Source organism: Hirundo rustica, chromosome 3, assembly GCF_015227805.2.
Source record: "Hirundo rustica isolate bHirRus1 chromosome 3, bHirRus1.pri.v3, whole genome shotgun sequence".
Lineage (NCBI taxonomy): Eukaryota > Metazoa > Chordata > Aves > Passeriformes > Hirundinidae > Hirundo > Hirundo rustica.
The window spans coordinates 81,459,129-81,476,749 of NC_053452.1; the positions used below are offsets into that span (position 1 = coordinate 81,459,129).

At 39.1% G+C, this 17,621-nt stretch overlaps 1 protein-coding gene across 4 annotated transcripts in view; it reads right to left on the reverse strand.

The window, feature by feature from the left end:
• LOC120750278 (cytochrome b5 reductase 4) overlaps positions 1 to 17,032 on the reverse strand; it is a 30,883-nt gene extending 13,851 nt beyond the window's left edge. Inside the window, exons 1-10 of one of the 4 annotated variants that reach the window (XM_040058740.2) lie at positions 16,926 to 17,032; positions 15,650 to 15,803; positions 12,840 to 12,940; positions 10,791 to 10,875; positions 6,700 to 6,738; positions 4,272 to 4,326; positions 2,951 to 3,008; positions 2,745 to 2,838; positions 2,161 to 2,193; positions 1,286 to 1,408 (exon numbers count right to left, since the gene is read on the reverse strand). In XM_040058740.2, coding sequence (XP_039914674.1) covers positions 1,286 to 1,408; positions 2,161 to 2,193; positions 2,745 to 2,838; positions 2,951 to 3,008; positions 4,272 to 4,326; positions 6,700 to 6,738; positions 10,791 to 10,875; positions 12,840 to 12,940; positions 15,650 to 15,803; positions 16,926 to 17,000 — 817 coding nt within the window. In that variant the 5' untranslated portion in view covers positions 17,001 to 17,032. Of the gene's footprint in view, positions 1 to 1,285; positions 1,409 to 2,160; positions 2,194 to 2,744; positions 2,839 to 2,950; positions 3,009 to 4,271; positions 4,327 to 6,699; positions 6,739 to 10,790; positions 10,876 to 12,839; positions 12,941 to 15,649; positions 15,804 to 16,237; positions 16,386 to 16,925 lie in introns of those variants that run through there. The other 3 variants (XM_040058743.2, XM_040058742.2, XM_040058741.2) reach the window with 3 other exon arrangements.
• Positions 17,033 to 17,621: the final 589 nt, after the last annotated feature.

The following is a 17,621-nucleotide window of genomic DNA, read 5'->3' on the forward strand; positions in this document are numbered from 1 at the left end:
ACTACCCACATCTTCCTCATTTTCAAAGAATCTATAAACCCACTATATTCTACATTCATGTTCTTTCAGATTATCTTCTCTTTCTGTTTTCTACAATCACAAAAAGCCATAAGGAGGGAGAAAATGAGCAATGGACGGTGGACAACATATTAGATCAGGCTGTAACCCCTTAGATACAGAGGATTATATTGAAAAATCTAATTTTAAGTGGATGACTCAACAGTTTCTGAAACTCTCAAAAGGAAAATTACATTCCACATAAGCTAAAGGTAGCTAGAGAAGAGAGATGTGCTTTTATGCAGTCTTCCTTTCTGTACCACAGTAATCTCTCAACTTTAAGGGCCCACGTAGTTTAACTGAGGGCCAGTAAGAGTAAGCTACATCTCATTAACATGGTAAGCAGTATTTCATTAAAGGTTGTGCTCTTAAAAATGCACAGCTTTGCTTTCACACATAATAAGGCAGACTATAATCCAACAGTCAATTTTTGAGCATTATTAGAAAGAGGACCAAGAGGGCTTCTGAGAAACTAGGTGACCACACTAACATCAAGAGTGTGGTTACATTACACAACGTAATTGTGCAGAAAGGTTTAATTTAGCTGAAACAAACCCAAACCCACACTGATCACTGTAATATACTTTGGTGCTGCAACAAGTTCATACCATTCCGTAACCACAAAAATTAATCCATATATAACATTTACTGCTTCTTGCAGACACATCAGCTTATTCAGTGCTGGCTTTAATACCTACACATGACCTGAAGTTCCTTATTTAATCTGAGCTCAAGTTACAAAGATGCAATGTACTGGGAACAACCTTACAGCACTGACATGTTACTGTGACATGTTACTGTATCTACAGTAACAACTGGAAGTGAAGAGTTTTGGTCCTTCACTCCAATTTCTCCCATAACGACTGACACCTGTCCATGCACTCTCTCCTCAGGGTGTACTGAGGTTTTCAAATGGACAGAGAGGTCATTAAGTACTCAGGTAACCATGAGATGGAACAACACTCGGGAAGGGTTCACCTTCCGATATTAGCTTCACCTTCAACTCCACTGTGGGACAAAACAAACCAAGAAACTAAAGCAAAGCAAAACACCCTCCTCCAAGTCAAACTCTTTCCGGGAAAATCCCTGAGGAGCTCTCAAGATCAGACAATTGTGAAAGAAATGAAGGTACAACAATAGAAAAAGAAAATCCTGAAAAAAGCCAAATATTACTAACAAGCTTCAGGAAGTCCTAAAACAGCTGGTAGCTGGCCATGAAATTACTTACCTCTGTCTGTGCGTTTGATAAATGTATTGTGACCCTCCCAGGGCTGTCCCAGCATTTTCCAATGAATGTTATCCTTTTTATTTAAGATAATCTCTACTTTCCCTACTTTTTCAGCAATATTTACTAAAAGAGAAAAGATTTCATATTGTCACTTCTTAGCTATATTCCATACAAAAAAATATTTCACACACCAACTATAATGAAATTCAGAACAAGTACTCATTTCTCAAGACACACATAATTAAATTTTTGCATTAGAATATCTAATTGAAGGTACTTCTAAGCTATCTCTCTATAATGTTTTAGAGTGCAATTAAAACAAGCACTAACTGCATATACATAATTAATACATAATTTGCTAAATAGATCGTGGAACTAGGACAACTTCACATTCCAGCCAAGAAAAATGCTCATGAACCCAGAGTCCTCATGCACTGGAAACTGGTAGTTACCACTACTTATTACTTACTTTGCTAGGCCATTTGAATTAGTAATTAAATCCAAGAAAATACCAGTCTATGCAAAGAACAGTTTACAACAGAATACACAACAGAACTAACTTCCAGCTATTTTAACATTAAGTCATATTTAGAGGGATCAGAGCCCTAAAAACTTATTACTTTCACAGGCTCAAATGCCACAATTAAAAAAAAAATTAATGTCATGGCTTGGTTTGACTGACGGTGTCAGGACCTGATGGTAAGTAAAACTGTAAAGTATTGATGAGTTGGAAAAATAAATTGAAATTTCACATTCTGGTATCAGAATAATAGAATATCATGAGTTGGAAGGGTCCCACAAGGATCATGGAAGTTCAGCTCCTGACTGGACTAGCCTAGAAGAGATACAGAAGTGCTGCAAGAGACAGAAATTACCAGCCACATCTTCTGAAACTTCATGATCCAAGCCTGAAATAAACACAAACAAACTCTGTCTTAAGCAGTAACAAAATTCTATCCAGCCATCATATATACAGAAAATGTAAGTAAGTCTAGGAATACTGAGTGAAATAATAACCCTGCGGAGTTATGCAAGTTTATTTGATCTTGAAATTTGACTCATGACTTCTACAAGCCTCATGCATGAAGGCATTAATTTTCCCATTACTTTTAACAATGGCTCATGTAAAGCCGCCAATCTGCAATTATTGCACTTGCCTTTATGAATGAGGGCTTTTAATAATTGCAAAAAAACTTGAAGAAAAATTTTCCACAGCTTTAAAATCAATTTCTTACTGCATTTTAGTGCACATATAAGAAATTTAGTACATAATAAACAAATGAAGATGTGAGTTGTTAAACAACATAATTCTTTTACATCAAGGCACTTTAACAGTATCTAATGAAAGAGGAATAAAATATTAATTGGTACATGTAAAATGCTTATGGTCTGATGAGCAGGTTTTAATATAGTACAATAAAAATTCAGTACTTGCAACTGTAAAATTAAGAGTACCTACCAACTTCTACTAGATATGAGTGGTCATCCATGATGATCTCTCCCCTTAATTGCTTGTCTTGACAGTCAACTATCACCAACTCTGCATTCATGTCCTTTCATAGCCAAGGGGGGAAAAAAAACACAACAATTTTTATAAAGTGCTCGCAGAATTCAAGCTAGATCACAACTGGATCTTGTAATTCTTCTTTCATTAAATAGTCTTACCTTCTGCTTAGTATATATGACAATTGTGATCAAACTATCTGTTTGGAACCAGTCATAACTGTAAAACAAAAAATACAATAAAGGAAAAAATATATACTTTTTTGAGCATATCAAAACATATCTAATCTCAAGCCTTCAAATGAGTTTAACAAATTTACAAGCCAAACATATTACTTAATATTTTTGAAGACTAAGCTCAAAGGCAGTAATTTTGACAAAATTATTAAAATAACTATCCAATTATGTATCCTCATAGTCAGTACACTGTAGTTAAAATTATATGGCATTGGTTTTACTTAAAAAGCACATGCATTCTCTTTGTAGTAAGTGAACCTTGCTTATGGATGATCAAAATCTTGCATCCAGATAAAAGCATTAAATAGGCAGGATGGCTTCCAAGAGCTGAAGATTTGACACACATACCACAAAACCACAGTTCCCTTCATCTCCTCAAATCAAGTTTTTGCATTCACTAGTATTTCCCAAGTCCAAACCTTGTAATAAATCCAGGGTAAAGTGAAAAAAAAAAAAAAAAAAACAAACAAAAAAACACCAACACAAACACTCCTGACAGCCAACACATTTTAGGCTTCATACTTTACAGTCACATGCCAGAATATGCCAGACACACACAAGAAGAAAGGCAGAAAGGTTTGGAGAGTGCTTCAGAAAACAAACCTTATTCCAACTGCTCACAAGCCACAGTATTTTGTGACTAGGGCATGTAACTAGCCCAGAGAAAACACACTCCCAGGGGATTTTGATGCCAAGTGAAAAACTTTGGTCCTGGAGGACCAAAGGCATCATGGAGTAAAATGATGCCCCAGTGACAACAGCAGGCATATCACAGGACCTTTTAGGGCCTGCTTTGCTTTACATACTGTAGAAACTCAAATGCAGTTATCACATCTTAATATATTCCAGCTTGAAATGATGCCTTTTTCAAGGCACGGCAATTGTTTATGCACAAATTAGTTAGTGTCAAGAAAGTAATCAGTTGGAATCACTTTCCATGAGTTTTCTCAAGAAACAAAGCTGAGGGGCCTGCAAATATAAGCCATACATTTGTATACAATCAAGGCAGCACAAGGTTTAGGAATCAACAGAACAAGCAAAGAACCATCATCTGCCCATATGATCTCTGGCAAGTTGTTTAAACCTGAACTTGGACTTGCCTGCTTGTATTAGGATGGTAATGACATACACTCATTTAACTGAAATTTTAAGAGCTACCCATGGAAGAACTTGCCTTGTATTTACTAAGAACTGCATAGAATTCTTAAATAGAATGTCCAACAGACAGTGACAGACAAAGGTTTACCTTGGACTTAAATCTTTAGCAGAAGCAGCCTGTACTTTCTTCTCAAGAAGCACACCTGCAAGAGCAGAGAGTCATTAAAATATTTGCTGGGATGGTTGCTTAATATAAATAATACTCAGGTATGTTTGGGGTTTGTGGTTCTGTTTTTTTTAACTGAATGTTCTAAGTGTCCTCAAACAGTATTTGGTGGCTTTATTTCCACAGGTAGCTGGACTATGTACATTTTGTATTTATTTTTTATTCAGCACTTTCTCTTGGAGAGCAGGGTCCTAAAACACAGAGGTCCACTTCAGAAATTAAAGAGCTCCATACACCACAGTACTTGTGCTGTACACAGTTTCACCTGTAATTAGCTTGTGCTTTTACAATTTGTGAAGCATAAAAAGACAAAAAAAGGTTATCTGAATCTCTTTCCTTTAACAGAACTATTTGCTTATACAATTCAGATGAATAAATTCAATTTGAGATGTCTGATGTAACCTAATTCAGAAGTAAAATTTAATGTCAGTTGATTAAGCAAAGATTTTAGCCCTAATCTTTCCACACAGCACTTTACTAGGAATTCTCAGAGATTTCAGATACTCACTTTAACTATTTAACTGCATGAAACCGTCTGAAACAGCTGTTGCTGGGAAGCAACAGTTGGTCAGTCTTCAAAATGTCAGTTGTACTAATCCCTGGCAGGACAGAAATTGAACATATTTGGCAAATACTTGAGGACAGAGATAGATAAAAGCAACTGCAATCCTGCATCAGTTTTAACACAAAGAAACTAAATAGAATGATGATGGAGGAAGTTGCAGACTGAACAGCTGGTAAGTGCTGGTTTCAAGCTCATTCAAAGGCAAAAACCTTGCAAACCTGAAATGGCTAGGCATAAAATAATTAGCACATGAATTTTCAGTTACCCAGATTATTATCTTCTAAATGTCAGTAAGTTTTGTAGTATGACTTCAAGCTTAAACACGTAATTGAATGGCTCTACCACATGGGAAGTAGATAAAAACAAAAAGAGCTACTCTGGTCTAATCCAATCTGTCAAAACTATTTGATCATCCAGAATTAACCCAAAGCAATTACAACTCAGTCGAATTACTTATTCTTTGATCCTTAATTACTCCTAAGTATACACCATCTGCAGCTGCCAAGGAAGCTAAATGGCAGAGCAGTCGGATCACTGCAAAAGAAAACCAATCACCAAACGATAAAAACCTTCTCAAAAGCTAAGCTTTTCTTGAGGACACACATCACATGATTTGCTTGGTCTGCAGGGATAATAGGAATCCGTGGTCATACATACTCCTATTTGCTTCTGCACGTCCAGAGAAATATATGTACAACCACAACAAAACAGAATGTTCTGGCAAACCAATTTATTTATGAATTATTCTGAAATACTGTTAAGATGCTACATGAAAACAGTGATTCACGCTGCAATAAAAAGATGATGATTCAAGTGATCAGTGAACCAATTAAGCAAAGTGCTCTATTAGTCATGGTGATCACAAATAAAGAAAAGCTGTGGGTGAAGCCAAAGGCTGATGGTAGGCATGAAATGAAGAGTTTAAGGTGACCAGATAAACAGCAGAATTACAACCCTGCATATCACAGTCCCACCAGACAGCAAGGCTAGTGATAAAGGCTCTCATGCCATCTTCATAGCCACATTGGAAAGAGCTGGCTTTGGTAGGTGGATTGCATCACAGACAGAAAATGAGTAGAACTGCCAGTCACAAAAGCTGTGATCAGCATACAAAGTCCAGCTGGAGGCTAGTTACTGTTAGCACTCCCTAGGGAACAGGGAATACTAGCAACCTAGTGTCTGTGACTCTCCCAGTCAGAGCAATCACTGCAATATCATGCAAAACAGGCAAAACATGAAAGGTTAAGGTTATTAAGGGATGCAAAGAGGAGGCTAGTTACTGTTAGCACTCCCTAGGGAACAGGGAATACTGATATTGTTTCACACAGTCTCTAGCAACCTAGTGTCTGTGACTCTCCCAGTCAGAGCAATCACTGCAGTATCATGCAAAACAGGCAAAACATGAAAGACTAAGGTTATTAAGGGATGCAGAAAGACTGAAGAAATGGGCTGACAAAAACTTCATGAAGCTCAGAAGGAAATGCAAAATTTTGCACTTCGAAAGACTTGGGCAGAAAATCTTCCTGATATTTCACAGACAAGCTGACTTTGCTTGTCCATCCCATACCTCCCTTACCTACGCTACTCCACTCCTGCTTTACAATTCTTTCGAACACAGAATTCAAAATACTCGATTAGGATTTTGCGTTCTGAAACTTCCACAGATCACTACAGCCTCAGCTCTGGATTCAAATGCAAAGAGAAGTGTGGGTGAATACTGCTCATTCAATGATATTCACGTAAGTTTGAGATTCACTCCCCACTTCACTTCAGGTGAAAACTTACCATTAAGCTGTTTCTTGTCTTCAGACACAGAAGAAACCTCTGCAAGCATTAGGAAAAAACAACAAGCACAGCAGTTAAGAAGTTACAGTACTTGCCCACATCATGCTAAATTAGCCAAAGTAAGGATCTCCAAATAAACCTTCCAAAAGGCTTAACAGAATGACCAGGATGCTTCAGACATCAAGAAGCAACAAACAAATGCAGCACTGATTACTATTCCAAAAAATTATGTCTAATTAAAAAACTGGTACATTACAAGCACCAAAAGTTGCACAGCACTTAAGGACAGGAAAGGGAAGAACCCTGACACTTCAAAAAAACCCATCACAAATCAACTTTTATAAACTTCATAGCTAAGAAGCTCACTGAATCTGTTAAGAATTCCAACAACACTTGTCTCACAACATGACACAGTGGACTACAAATCTGACCAACCCAATCCTTAGAAATCTAAACCCAGTCCTTGGCAGGAACACAGGAAAATCTTTCTATAAGTTCCCGCTGCAAAATGATTTTATTTTCAAGTTATTATCTGAGTTTTTCATTCATTCACAGTATGCTACAACTATTCCAAACCAACCAACTCTAGAAGAAAAAAAAAAAAAAAAAAAAAAAAAAAAAAGGTGCTCAACTTGATGGGAAAGGCACTGCACCTCTAAGCCACACATCCTTCTCTTCACAGTAGATCCATGAGGAAATAGACCTCTGGATATACCTGGGCTCATTTCTGCCCTTCTCTACATTGCACATCTTAGAATATCCTCATATGAAAGATCCAATTTATATTCTCTCTTATGTGAGCCAAGTTTGGGAAGCAGGAGAAACAAATCTGTTCTTCCTTGTATGAAAAGCAAAATGGGAATGTTTCTTCCCTGTTCTTCCATATCCTTCCCAGTGCTCTGCATCACACCAGCCAGTGTTAGTGGAAAAATGCTAGAGAGAAGCTAAGGAAGGCTCATAGAGAAAAGCACCTACCATACAGTAGTGCAAAATTACTTGAGAGTTCAAGAGAACTCAAGAACAACCTCCATCAGAGGCTTTCATGTTGTGCCATTGTAAGCTAAAAAGAAAATACTCCACATATTTTCAGTTGAGGTAAAAAGAAAACACTCCACAAAATTCTGGTTGAGGCAACATTTGTCTGCATATTCTGCTATACATCACTTTTTTCTTTCTGCCAGGATGGGCAAGTTGTTCACAAAAACTTCTTTCAAATGAAAGGTAAATTTTTGTATTTACAAGTCTACTCTAATTTCACTACATTTTAACACACTGCACAGGAATCAGCACTGCAATTTTAGGGACTGTGTGAGACACACTGAAGGCAGAGCACTGCCTCTCTTCCTTGGATGACATCACAGCTCTCAGTCTAATCTTGCTGAATTAACAATAATACAACATGCATTCTGACTCCCAAGTAACCACAAAAGTAACACAGAGACTATGTTACTTTACACTAACAAGTGTCTCACCAGTATTAAAATTTTTCAGACTGTACTAATGTTTACAGCTGAGTACCCTGAAGGGACAGCAAGCAGTTTTATGTTGAGGTTAGCTGAGGGAGATTCTGAATTCACCTCTTACATACCTGGGTATTGCACTGGCCTTCTCTGCAAGAACAAACCCTACATGTTTCAGTGCAAAGATCCACTGTAAAACTACAGAAGGGAGACTTCAGAATTTCTTCTTAGTCACTACACTGAAGCATGAAGCAGCATTCTCAAAATACAAGTTGACAAAACATTAACTATCCACCAACATTTTGAAAAGACTCTTCTTTCTCAAAAAAAACCAACCTAGAGTGCGCAAAGACAAACTTCAGCTTCCTTAAGCAGTTCAGTAAGCAAATTGCACCATTTCTCAACAAACCACCAGAACACAGGAAAAAAAAACCCTAACTAAACAAATAGAAACCTTCCAGCAATACCCCAACAAACCATTATCTGCCTTCCTTGCTCTGTAGTGAGATTGCACCAAACAGCAAGTACCAATGTTTGTCCTACTACTGAACACTCCCTCTGTCACAAAAAGAAAGCAATGTAATCCGTAATTTGAAGTCTCGCCTTCTGTCTATATTTACGGGGCTCATTTAATCCCCTATTCAAAAAGGTGCACCTTAACTTAGTAATTTATTCTTCTATTCTGAAATGCAAACTTTACACAATATGGTCTCCTGGAAGGATAAAAGTCTAGAATTATTGCTGGCTAATAGCGAAGTAAGTCAATCACTTTTTGACAATTCAAAGGGGAAGGATATATAACCTCCCTGGAATCAACATAAACCTTGAGAATCTTACAGTGAAGGATTTCAGCAAGTCCAGTGCTGGAGTGCCCAGAGAAAGGCCAGAAAGCTGGTGAACAGCCTAGAGGGTAAATCCTATGAGGAGTGGCTGAGGGAGCTGGGGTTGTTTAGCCTGGAGGAGAGGAAGCTGACGTGGGACCTTACTGCTCTCTACAACTCCTTGAAAGGAGGCTGTAGCCAGGGGGGGGATCGACCTCTCAGCTGCACCAGAGGAGGTTCTGGTTGGAGGTCAGGAAGAACTTCCCTGAAAGGGCTGTCAAGTATTGTATCAGGCTTCCCAGGGAGGTGGAGGAGTCACCATCCCTGGAAGTGTTCAAGAAATGACAGGACATGGCACTTAGTCCACGGTCTAGTTGACAAGGTGGTGGCTGTTCAAAGGATGGACTCGATCTTGGAGGTCTTCTTCAACCTAAATGACTCTGTAGTTCAGTTATCAGTTTAATTCTTTATTAACAAAATTACTTTTTTTCAACTCTGAAATGGCTAAAAGTGACAAAGGCAACAGAACAGGTTTTATATACCTTTATATATTTATATATTATTTATTTACCTTTATCCTGCAAATTTTATTACAGCAAAATGGATAGTCCTACTACTGGACGAAGCAGAAAAAGGGAACAATAGAAAATGAACTGCCAGAGCTGGAAGGGGCAAAGATGTGTTTATGTTTTACTGACTGGCTGTCACAAGAATTCCTTCCAGCTGCAGAAAAGTTAGAATAATAAAATCAACAAAATTCATGTTTACTTTTAAATTTCTAACTCAGTTGACAAAGTAGCAATAATATCTCAGTAATGCCTCAGCTCAGTGAGGCAGTTGCACTGCTGAGGTTTTGCCATACTTCCCAGCATTTACCTTAAAAGTTCAACACTGGAATTAGCCACCTAGTATCATGGAAATATAAAATATTATTCCACTTCACACAAAGACCAAACTCAACCTAACTGTTAAGATGATGTTATCTAAGCATTAAGCAAGCATGCACTGCACTTCTTCAGGAGCTGAAGACCTGCAAGATAACTAAAATTGTGAACTCAAGTATGACACAGAATTGGCAAAAAAATAGTTGTAATCATTAATCCTTTCGTGTTTCCACTGCTGTTTTGCTAAGGGCCAATACTAACAGTGTCTGCTTCCCAGGTAAAGGAAATTTTAGCTGTAGTCTACAAACGGATAACAGACTGAAGATTAAAGTTTCTGGAAACCATCACCCGCATTCTAAGACTATACTACATTTCTTGTTCTCCTGGCTCAAAGGAGTCTGTTGTATCAGCAAAGTTTTTTCAAGGAAAATTCAAACTAAAGGACCCAATAAAGTGTCCCAGAAAGAATAACTGCCCACGAAGTGTATTCAAATATCTCAATACATATGCAATTTGCCAGATGTATGTAAGGTGCTGAAATCACCAGACTGAAAATACTGACTTATATTTCAATATGAGAGCTGTCTATGACAGTTTGCCCACTGGGATCAGAAGAAAAAAGAGGGATGGCAGAGCAGTAAAAGGTCTTTTCTATTTACAAAGACATATAACACAGATGCACAGCTGTTATCTAATGACTAAAAACAAAAGAAGAAACATAGCAGTACATTACTAAGAATCTTCAACTATACAACAATTTCATCTTCAGGAAATCTGCTGTAAAAAAATTAATATATGCAAAAGCCTTCAACTCTGTGCAAGAATAGAGGCTCTCCTCATAAATATGAGGTGATTTAGGATTTCTCGTAATTTCAAGATAATTTTGGAATAAAGTATAATAGACAGTATTTCATAAAACAACTCACCTTTTGGAGCAGCAATAGGCTTGACAGCCATTCTCCCAACAAGACATTCCTTCAACATTGATTCATAATTGACCCAACGATGAACCTACATTAACAAAATTTTTTTTCATAAAATTTGGAATTCTTACTATGTTTTTCTATGCACTGAAATAGAAAAGTTCATTTTTGTACATTGACTAATATAATTCATTTAGCAGTTTATTTTTAAACACATTAGATGTCACTATTACAACAGTCAGTACTTACTCCTATTACAGATATCATGGCATTAAGTGAAACAACAGGATTATGAAATAAGTAACAATAGTTTAATTTACTCATTTATACTTTGCAATATCTGAACATCAAAACCTTGAGCTACAGAATATATTTCAGAACAGCATTTTTATGACCCATGCTACACAACTAACAGAACAAAGACTGTCATGACCACAATGTTTATTAGTCTTGTTTAGACAAGTGAAGGGAAAAGGGATGAAGGCAACAAACATTTACAATAACAGTTAAGAAAACAAACACCTCCTACCAAGCTGGTGTATTTCTGTTTGCTTCTGTCTTACTATCACTGAATCATTTGGAAATTCCCTATTTTAGAAAGTAAAATAAAGTGAAGAAAAAGCAGTAGCTTTACAGACCAGAACTGGAGAACTTGTAGAGGAAATGGATAGCAGAAAAGCAAATTCTGATAGGGCATCCAGGATAACATCACAAGAAGAGAAAAGGCAAAAAAGTGTTGCATGACAAATTTGAATGGTATCTTGATTTAAAAATAAAAACTTTAAACTGGACTGCTTAAGGAGATGAGATAAAGAATCTCATCAACAAGTTGTACTTTCCTCATATACAGATAACAGAAAGAAATTAAGGATTATGATTGACAGTTTTTGTCAGAAATTTGGGGAACACTAGCAATCTACCAAACTTAAAAAAGACCACTATCTGACAGACACAGAATGCTAAAGCAGAGGGGAAAACAAACACCTCCAGGAAAGTCATAAGCCAGAAACAATACACGAGAAAACCTAAACCTGCTTCCATTCCCATAACAAAAAACTAGAATGTTGCAAGCATGTATCCAAATTTAACTACAGGGGCCTCCCCAAATCCTCCTGTTACATGATGTCCAGACTCCTGTTTTCAAGGACATCATGTAATGACCTAGCAACATAATTCCAAGACACAACTTGATACCTGGATACTTGATACTACAATTTCTTGAAAACAAATGAACACTTCATTTGTGAAAGGATTAACCAAGGATAAATTCAACCAAGCTAAAACATTATCCATCTTTATTTACATTGTTAAAAACATTTTGTAAATGAAGGCATAACACACTCTGATGCACGACATGTAAAGAGGAAATATATTTCCTTTCAGAAACAGAGATCTCTTTTCCGCTCTTCGCCAGTTTCGCAGATAAACCTACTGAGTAATAGAGATCCACAGAATGTCTGTTTCTAAAAAATACCAAGTCAATGAATCACATTTTACAGCACCAAGTTTGCAATTCCTTGCAGAAAGCACACCCATGCTGCAGAACTTTTCATTTTCTGAGTATTTTCAAAACATTTTAAAAAAGAGTAAACAAATAAGAGACCAACTGTCATCTCGTGATTTGTTCACCAGCTACTGATAATGCAGCGGCGAAGTATATAGACAAAGAATTCAACAAGGTGGGTTTTTTTAAAAAAAAGTAAACGCTCTTAGAAAAACAGGCCTCTCCAACAACAGTAGTCATTGCAGCAATTTATTAAGAAGGCGGTATCTCGAATTGTTGCTTTATTGCTATTTCTGCTAAAAAAAGGAGGTCTAATTGAAGCATAATTCTAACAACATAAAGTGACATTTTCATTACTGTATTTTGATACAAGTTTAAACTACATGTCTCTTCTAGCACGTGTCATTCTGAGCAGTGACCTGCTGCCTTTCCTTAGGACTGAAAAAGTTCAAATCACCATTTCCACTGAAACGCCCTAAAAATAATCACAAAACATGTATTTTTCAAAGTACAGAGAGCAAGTGTCGTTTGCTGCCAGTTGCTCTCACCTGATCAAAGAGATCTGTACCATCAGTTCCTGCTGCTTTCATTAGTTCATCCTCACCACCTGGGTGGTATTCCATGTACGGTGTGACATTATATACAAATCCTGAGGAAAACAGAATATAAAAGCATATCAGCAGCATTTCTACAACCACTCCGGGCTCCAAAAATAATGGAAAAGTTAGCACAAATTAAAGAGTGCACTACCAAACAATATGACTTCACAAAAACAGAAACATAAGAGACACAACTGTATAGAGCACAAGAGGTATCTTATCACATGGAGATGCCAATCCTGCAATTCCACACCACTTGTCCCAGGCTGAGACTTCAGCCTAGAAATTGAACATGATGTATCCTAGCTAGAAGGTAAAAGTACCACAGGCAGGTTTAAAATGATACAAAATTGAACCAGCTAGTGCACAGAATTGTTTTCAGCTTCCTTTCCAATTAAATTATCCCTGAAGTGTTGTCAGAGTTGTTTCCCTACCACCCATCACCATCATGGAATTACATGCCTACAGAAATGAACTGTCTCACACAAGGAAAAACTGTCACCATCAGCAACAAAACTTCCATTCTTTAGATTCAGCAATGTAAGAAACTTAAGACAGCTTGTGCTCACTAATGGCTTACAACTCTGGCTGTATCTGTCCCAGTAAAAGGGCTCAGCATTGTTTCTACAAAGGGCTCAGCATTGTTTCTACACTTCCAGTGAGATAGAACAATGTTTCTTTACAGGTCCGAAATGATGAAGGCTAATTATTGTTGCTAGGGAACTGGGTTATTGGACCCTGAAAAAAGCAGCTATAAACAGATTTAACTACAGACATATTGCTGTTAACATGATTGTTGCATCCCTACCTAGCTGAATATCTGAAGACATTTAACATTATCAAAACAGGAAGCTACCAAATATGGAACTGTGGCAGCGCTTTCAAAAGACGCTTTGAAGACATTAGGAAGTATACATTAATTACTTCAGAAGTACAAAAGGCATTCAGCACTGAGCCTGGTGCAGACATACTTGGAGCAATCCTAGTTGGCAAGAACAACCATCCCAGGCAACAACAAAGACCCAGTCAATAACAAAGGAAGGATCTTTGCACACTTTACCAACCTGGTCTTTGGATAGCTGTATTCACTGTGCCATCTTGTGTGCAGCAGTGATTACTGCACACAATACATTTTTAAGTATCTGCACAGACATGGGCTCCTGACTTGAACCCACCTTAATATACAAATCTGTGCCCTATATGACAGCTTTATTTGATCACACTGGGATTTTGAACCAAGTTCGTTTCTGTTCTTCTTTTACTTCACATTGCTCTCATGGGTTTCTGCTCTTTTTTATAGAGACACAGTCTAACTACCAATGCAGAGACCTAATTTAGCTTTTCCATAATTATATTCTTTTACTACCTTCCACATATGAGGGCTACTGTGATTTTCAGTTATGATGGGTTTTTTCACTACTGGAAAGATTTAAGGAAAGATACGGAGTCAACTTCATGGAGTTCTTGTAAAAACCAGCCTCAGAGATGCAGTGAAGGTAGGATGATATTAAAAAGAAAACAGAAGCATTTTTAGACAGTAATTCTGTCTGCAGTAGATGTCCCTTTTTCAGAGTAAAATTAACAGATGTCTATAGCAAACACTTTCTTTAGCTCACCTCCCGTTATAAGTTTTACTGGCACATGTAACTGCAGCACAGGGAATTAACAATCCTATTATTTTGCTCAAAGGCCAGTACTGAATAACATTTTACCTTTACCTCCTCTCTCATCTTAACACACAACAGTAATGCAATCACCATCACACAGAAATTCTTAACTTTCTTTTGCTGAAGTTCAGACATGACATTTTATTAACTACCAGTGCTGTTCCTTACCAGATCAATGTTATCACTAACAGATTAAGAAGATCAGAGTAGCTAATGGGACATTTCTGTAGAAAGAGTGGTTCTATCTTCATAGAAATTGGTGTTATCTCCAAACAAATTTACAGTGATATTAGTGTATTTTAGTCTCTAAATTATTAAACTGCAGAGCAAATATTTTACTCCTTTCTGTAGGACAATTAGGAACTTCATTTGCAACTCTGAAAATATTCTTCTAGCCACAGCTATTGCTTCAGACCACCTTCACACATTGCTAAATAACATATGAAACAACTTCTGAGCTAAAATTTCATTCAAATAATAACAGAAGTAGAATTGTATGGTTACCACAGGTATTGTCATTGTAGAAAGAGATTACAGTTGCTCTGTGTGGCAACTGGCCTTTGCATTGCCAAATTTTATGAAGTACTTTTGTGCTTTCTGCGTGCTTTCACAGTTATTTCCCAAAGACCATTCTCCAGGTTTAAGCAGTATTTTTAATATTTATATGTCTCCAGATGCTCTAAATGAATCCTTAAAAATAGTCAACTGCTCAAAATCATAAACTGTCCAAGACCGAGGAGTATACATGTCAGCATTTTCAAGGCCCTATTTTCTTGGTAAGTCTTTTTTATTTGATACATTACCTAAAATCTCGGGTTTGTTTTCATAGGCAGCTATAAAACAGGTATAAAATATGTTCATTTGGAAGATTCCTTCTGAAAGGCTTGGAAGCAAAGAAAATCTTTGTAATACAAAATCTCTAACTTGAAGTTATGCCAAATTATGTCGAGATTACACCTGGCCTAAGCACAGGAGGTGCATAGTTTCTCTTGGAGTGTGGCTTTTGTTCTTGTTTTTTGAGTTTTGTTGCTTCTTAAGTATAGAAAAGAGAAGCCAGGTAAAAAATGCATAAGAAACATCACAGCAACCAACCTCTTATACATATCCAGCAGTCCTCCTTTTTGTTGTGTTTAGAGAGCTCATCTTCAGTCACTTCAATCAGCCTCCCTTTCAAACCAGTCAAATCCTTCCCACTTTTAGTAAGCCGAATCCAATCCATAAGACTCCTTCCTGGTTTTAAAGGTACCTGAAAAATAACAAATGTACAAACTACTTCAAACCCTATCAGAAGAAAAAGCCATTCTAAGAATACACTCTTCTAAGCTCCATAGGCAGAGTGAGCCAAAACAAAAAAAAAAAAAAAAGAAAAAAGCTGAATAACCCAACTTATATTATTCACTGATATTTGGGAGCCCTACTCAGTAGTAAGGGTGCTTAAGGGAGTGTTCTGAGTAGTGACCCAGAAATTACTATACACCAACAAACATTCAGATGATTCTTCCCAACACAAACTGAAGATACCAAGTCTGCCTGTGGTGGTTATATAATTTAAGATACCGTCTGGAAAACTACGAGCAATAAAGAAAGGAGATTTAAAAATCCTGTTCAGGTAGGACAAGTTTCACCTTAGCAGCATTCATAAACACTTTCCACAAGCCCTACAGCAGCTGGAAGCCTCACCCAGAGAAAGCTGGCACAGAAGTCTAGCAGCTTTCCAGAGTAGCATTGTCACGACCTGCCTGTCCCGAAAGGCAAAGCAAGCTCTCCAGGGTATCTAACACCTTCCTTTTCAACAGCACCACAGTCTGGGAACCCTTTTGATCCAAACTTTAACAGCAGGAAACAGTAAAGAACTGCGGTCTTACAAAACCACAAGAAAAACAGAAGAAAAAAAACTAAAGCGTACACAAGCCCACATTGCTTAATGCTACTTTAGTCCAAGTCTGCTTTCCAAGCAAGGTCTCTAGACAACTCTATACAAGTGTTCTCAAAAGCCCTCCAAAGATGAAGATCCAACACATAAAGCACAGGCTGCACGCAGTAATTCCAAGGTGAAAGTCTCCATCCCTGCCAGGAGGAACAGCCGGGGCAGGAAGTGCCGGAAGCGTTATCACCGCCGCCCTCTCGAACGAGAAGCACCAAGGGCTTTCCAGCGACACAGCCGAGCCGAGCCGGGCCCTCGCCCGAGACCCCGCCGCGGCCCCTCGGCGGCTGCAGGGGGGCGGCCGGCGGCAGCCGGGAACCGGCCGGGAACCACCGCAGCTCGGCCGGGCGGGGCCAGGCCAGGCGGCCGCCGCCGACGCAGCGGCAAAAACGCGGGCGCCCTTCATCTCCCGCAAGCGACCAACAGCGGCAGAGCCGCCCCCACCTTGCTGCGGGCACCCGCTGCCGCTCGCTGCTGGGAGCCGGGCGCGGGGAAGGCCGGCGGCGTCACGTTCAGCATGGTGCCGGGCCGGGCCGCAGCCGGGCCCCGGCGGGCGGGCGGGCGCGGCGCTGGGGCACAGCGCGCAGGCTCCGCCGCGGCGGGCGGGGCCGCGGCCCGGGCGGTGGCCGCGGCTCGGGCGCGGCGCGGGGGAGACCGCCCGGGAGCGGACATCCCTGTGGGCAGCGAGCGGCGTGTACGCCGCCCGCCGCCTCGTCCCCACCGGGGGCAAGGGGCAGTGCCTGCCCCTGCACTAGGATTGGTTTTCCGTCCAGGTGTCCCAGCGCCGGCTGCTTAGGCTGGAAGGTTGTGGCAGACACAGCTGCTGCAGCCCACGCTCGGAAGGTTAAGCGTGAAGAGGCTCCGGGTGAGGGCCCGCTTCCGTCCTGCAGCAGGGCCCCTGGGCGAACGTGGGACGAGGCAAACATTCCCCGGCTGGTGTTGGCACACTGAGCCAACACACAGCACGCCGGCAAAGGCAGAGCCAGGTATGTACGCAGGCGCTACCTGAGAGAGGCACTGGCCTTTAATTTAAAGCTTTGGATTTGTTTTGTTGTTCTTTTAGGGGCTTTGGCCTTCACGATGATTGGTACCGAACTTTGTTTTAATTATTAAAACCAAGCTCACTATTATAAAAACTCA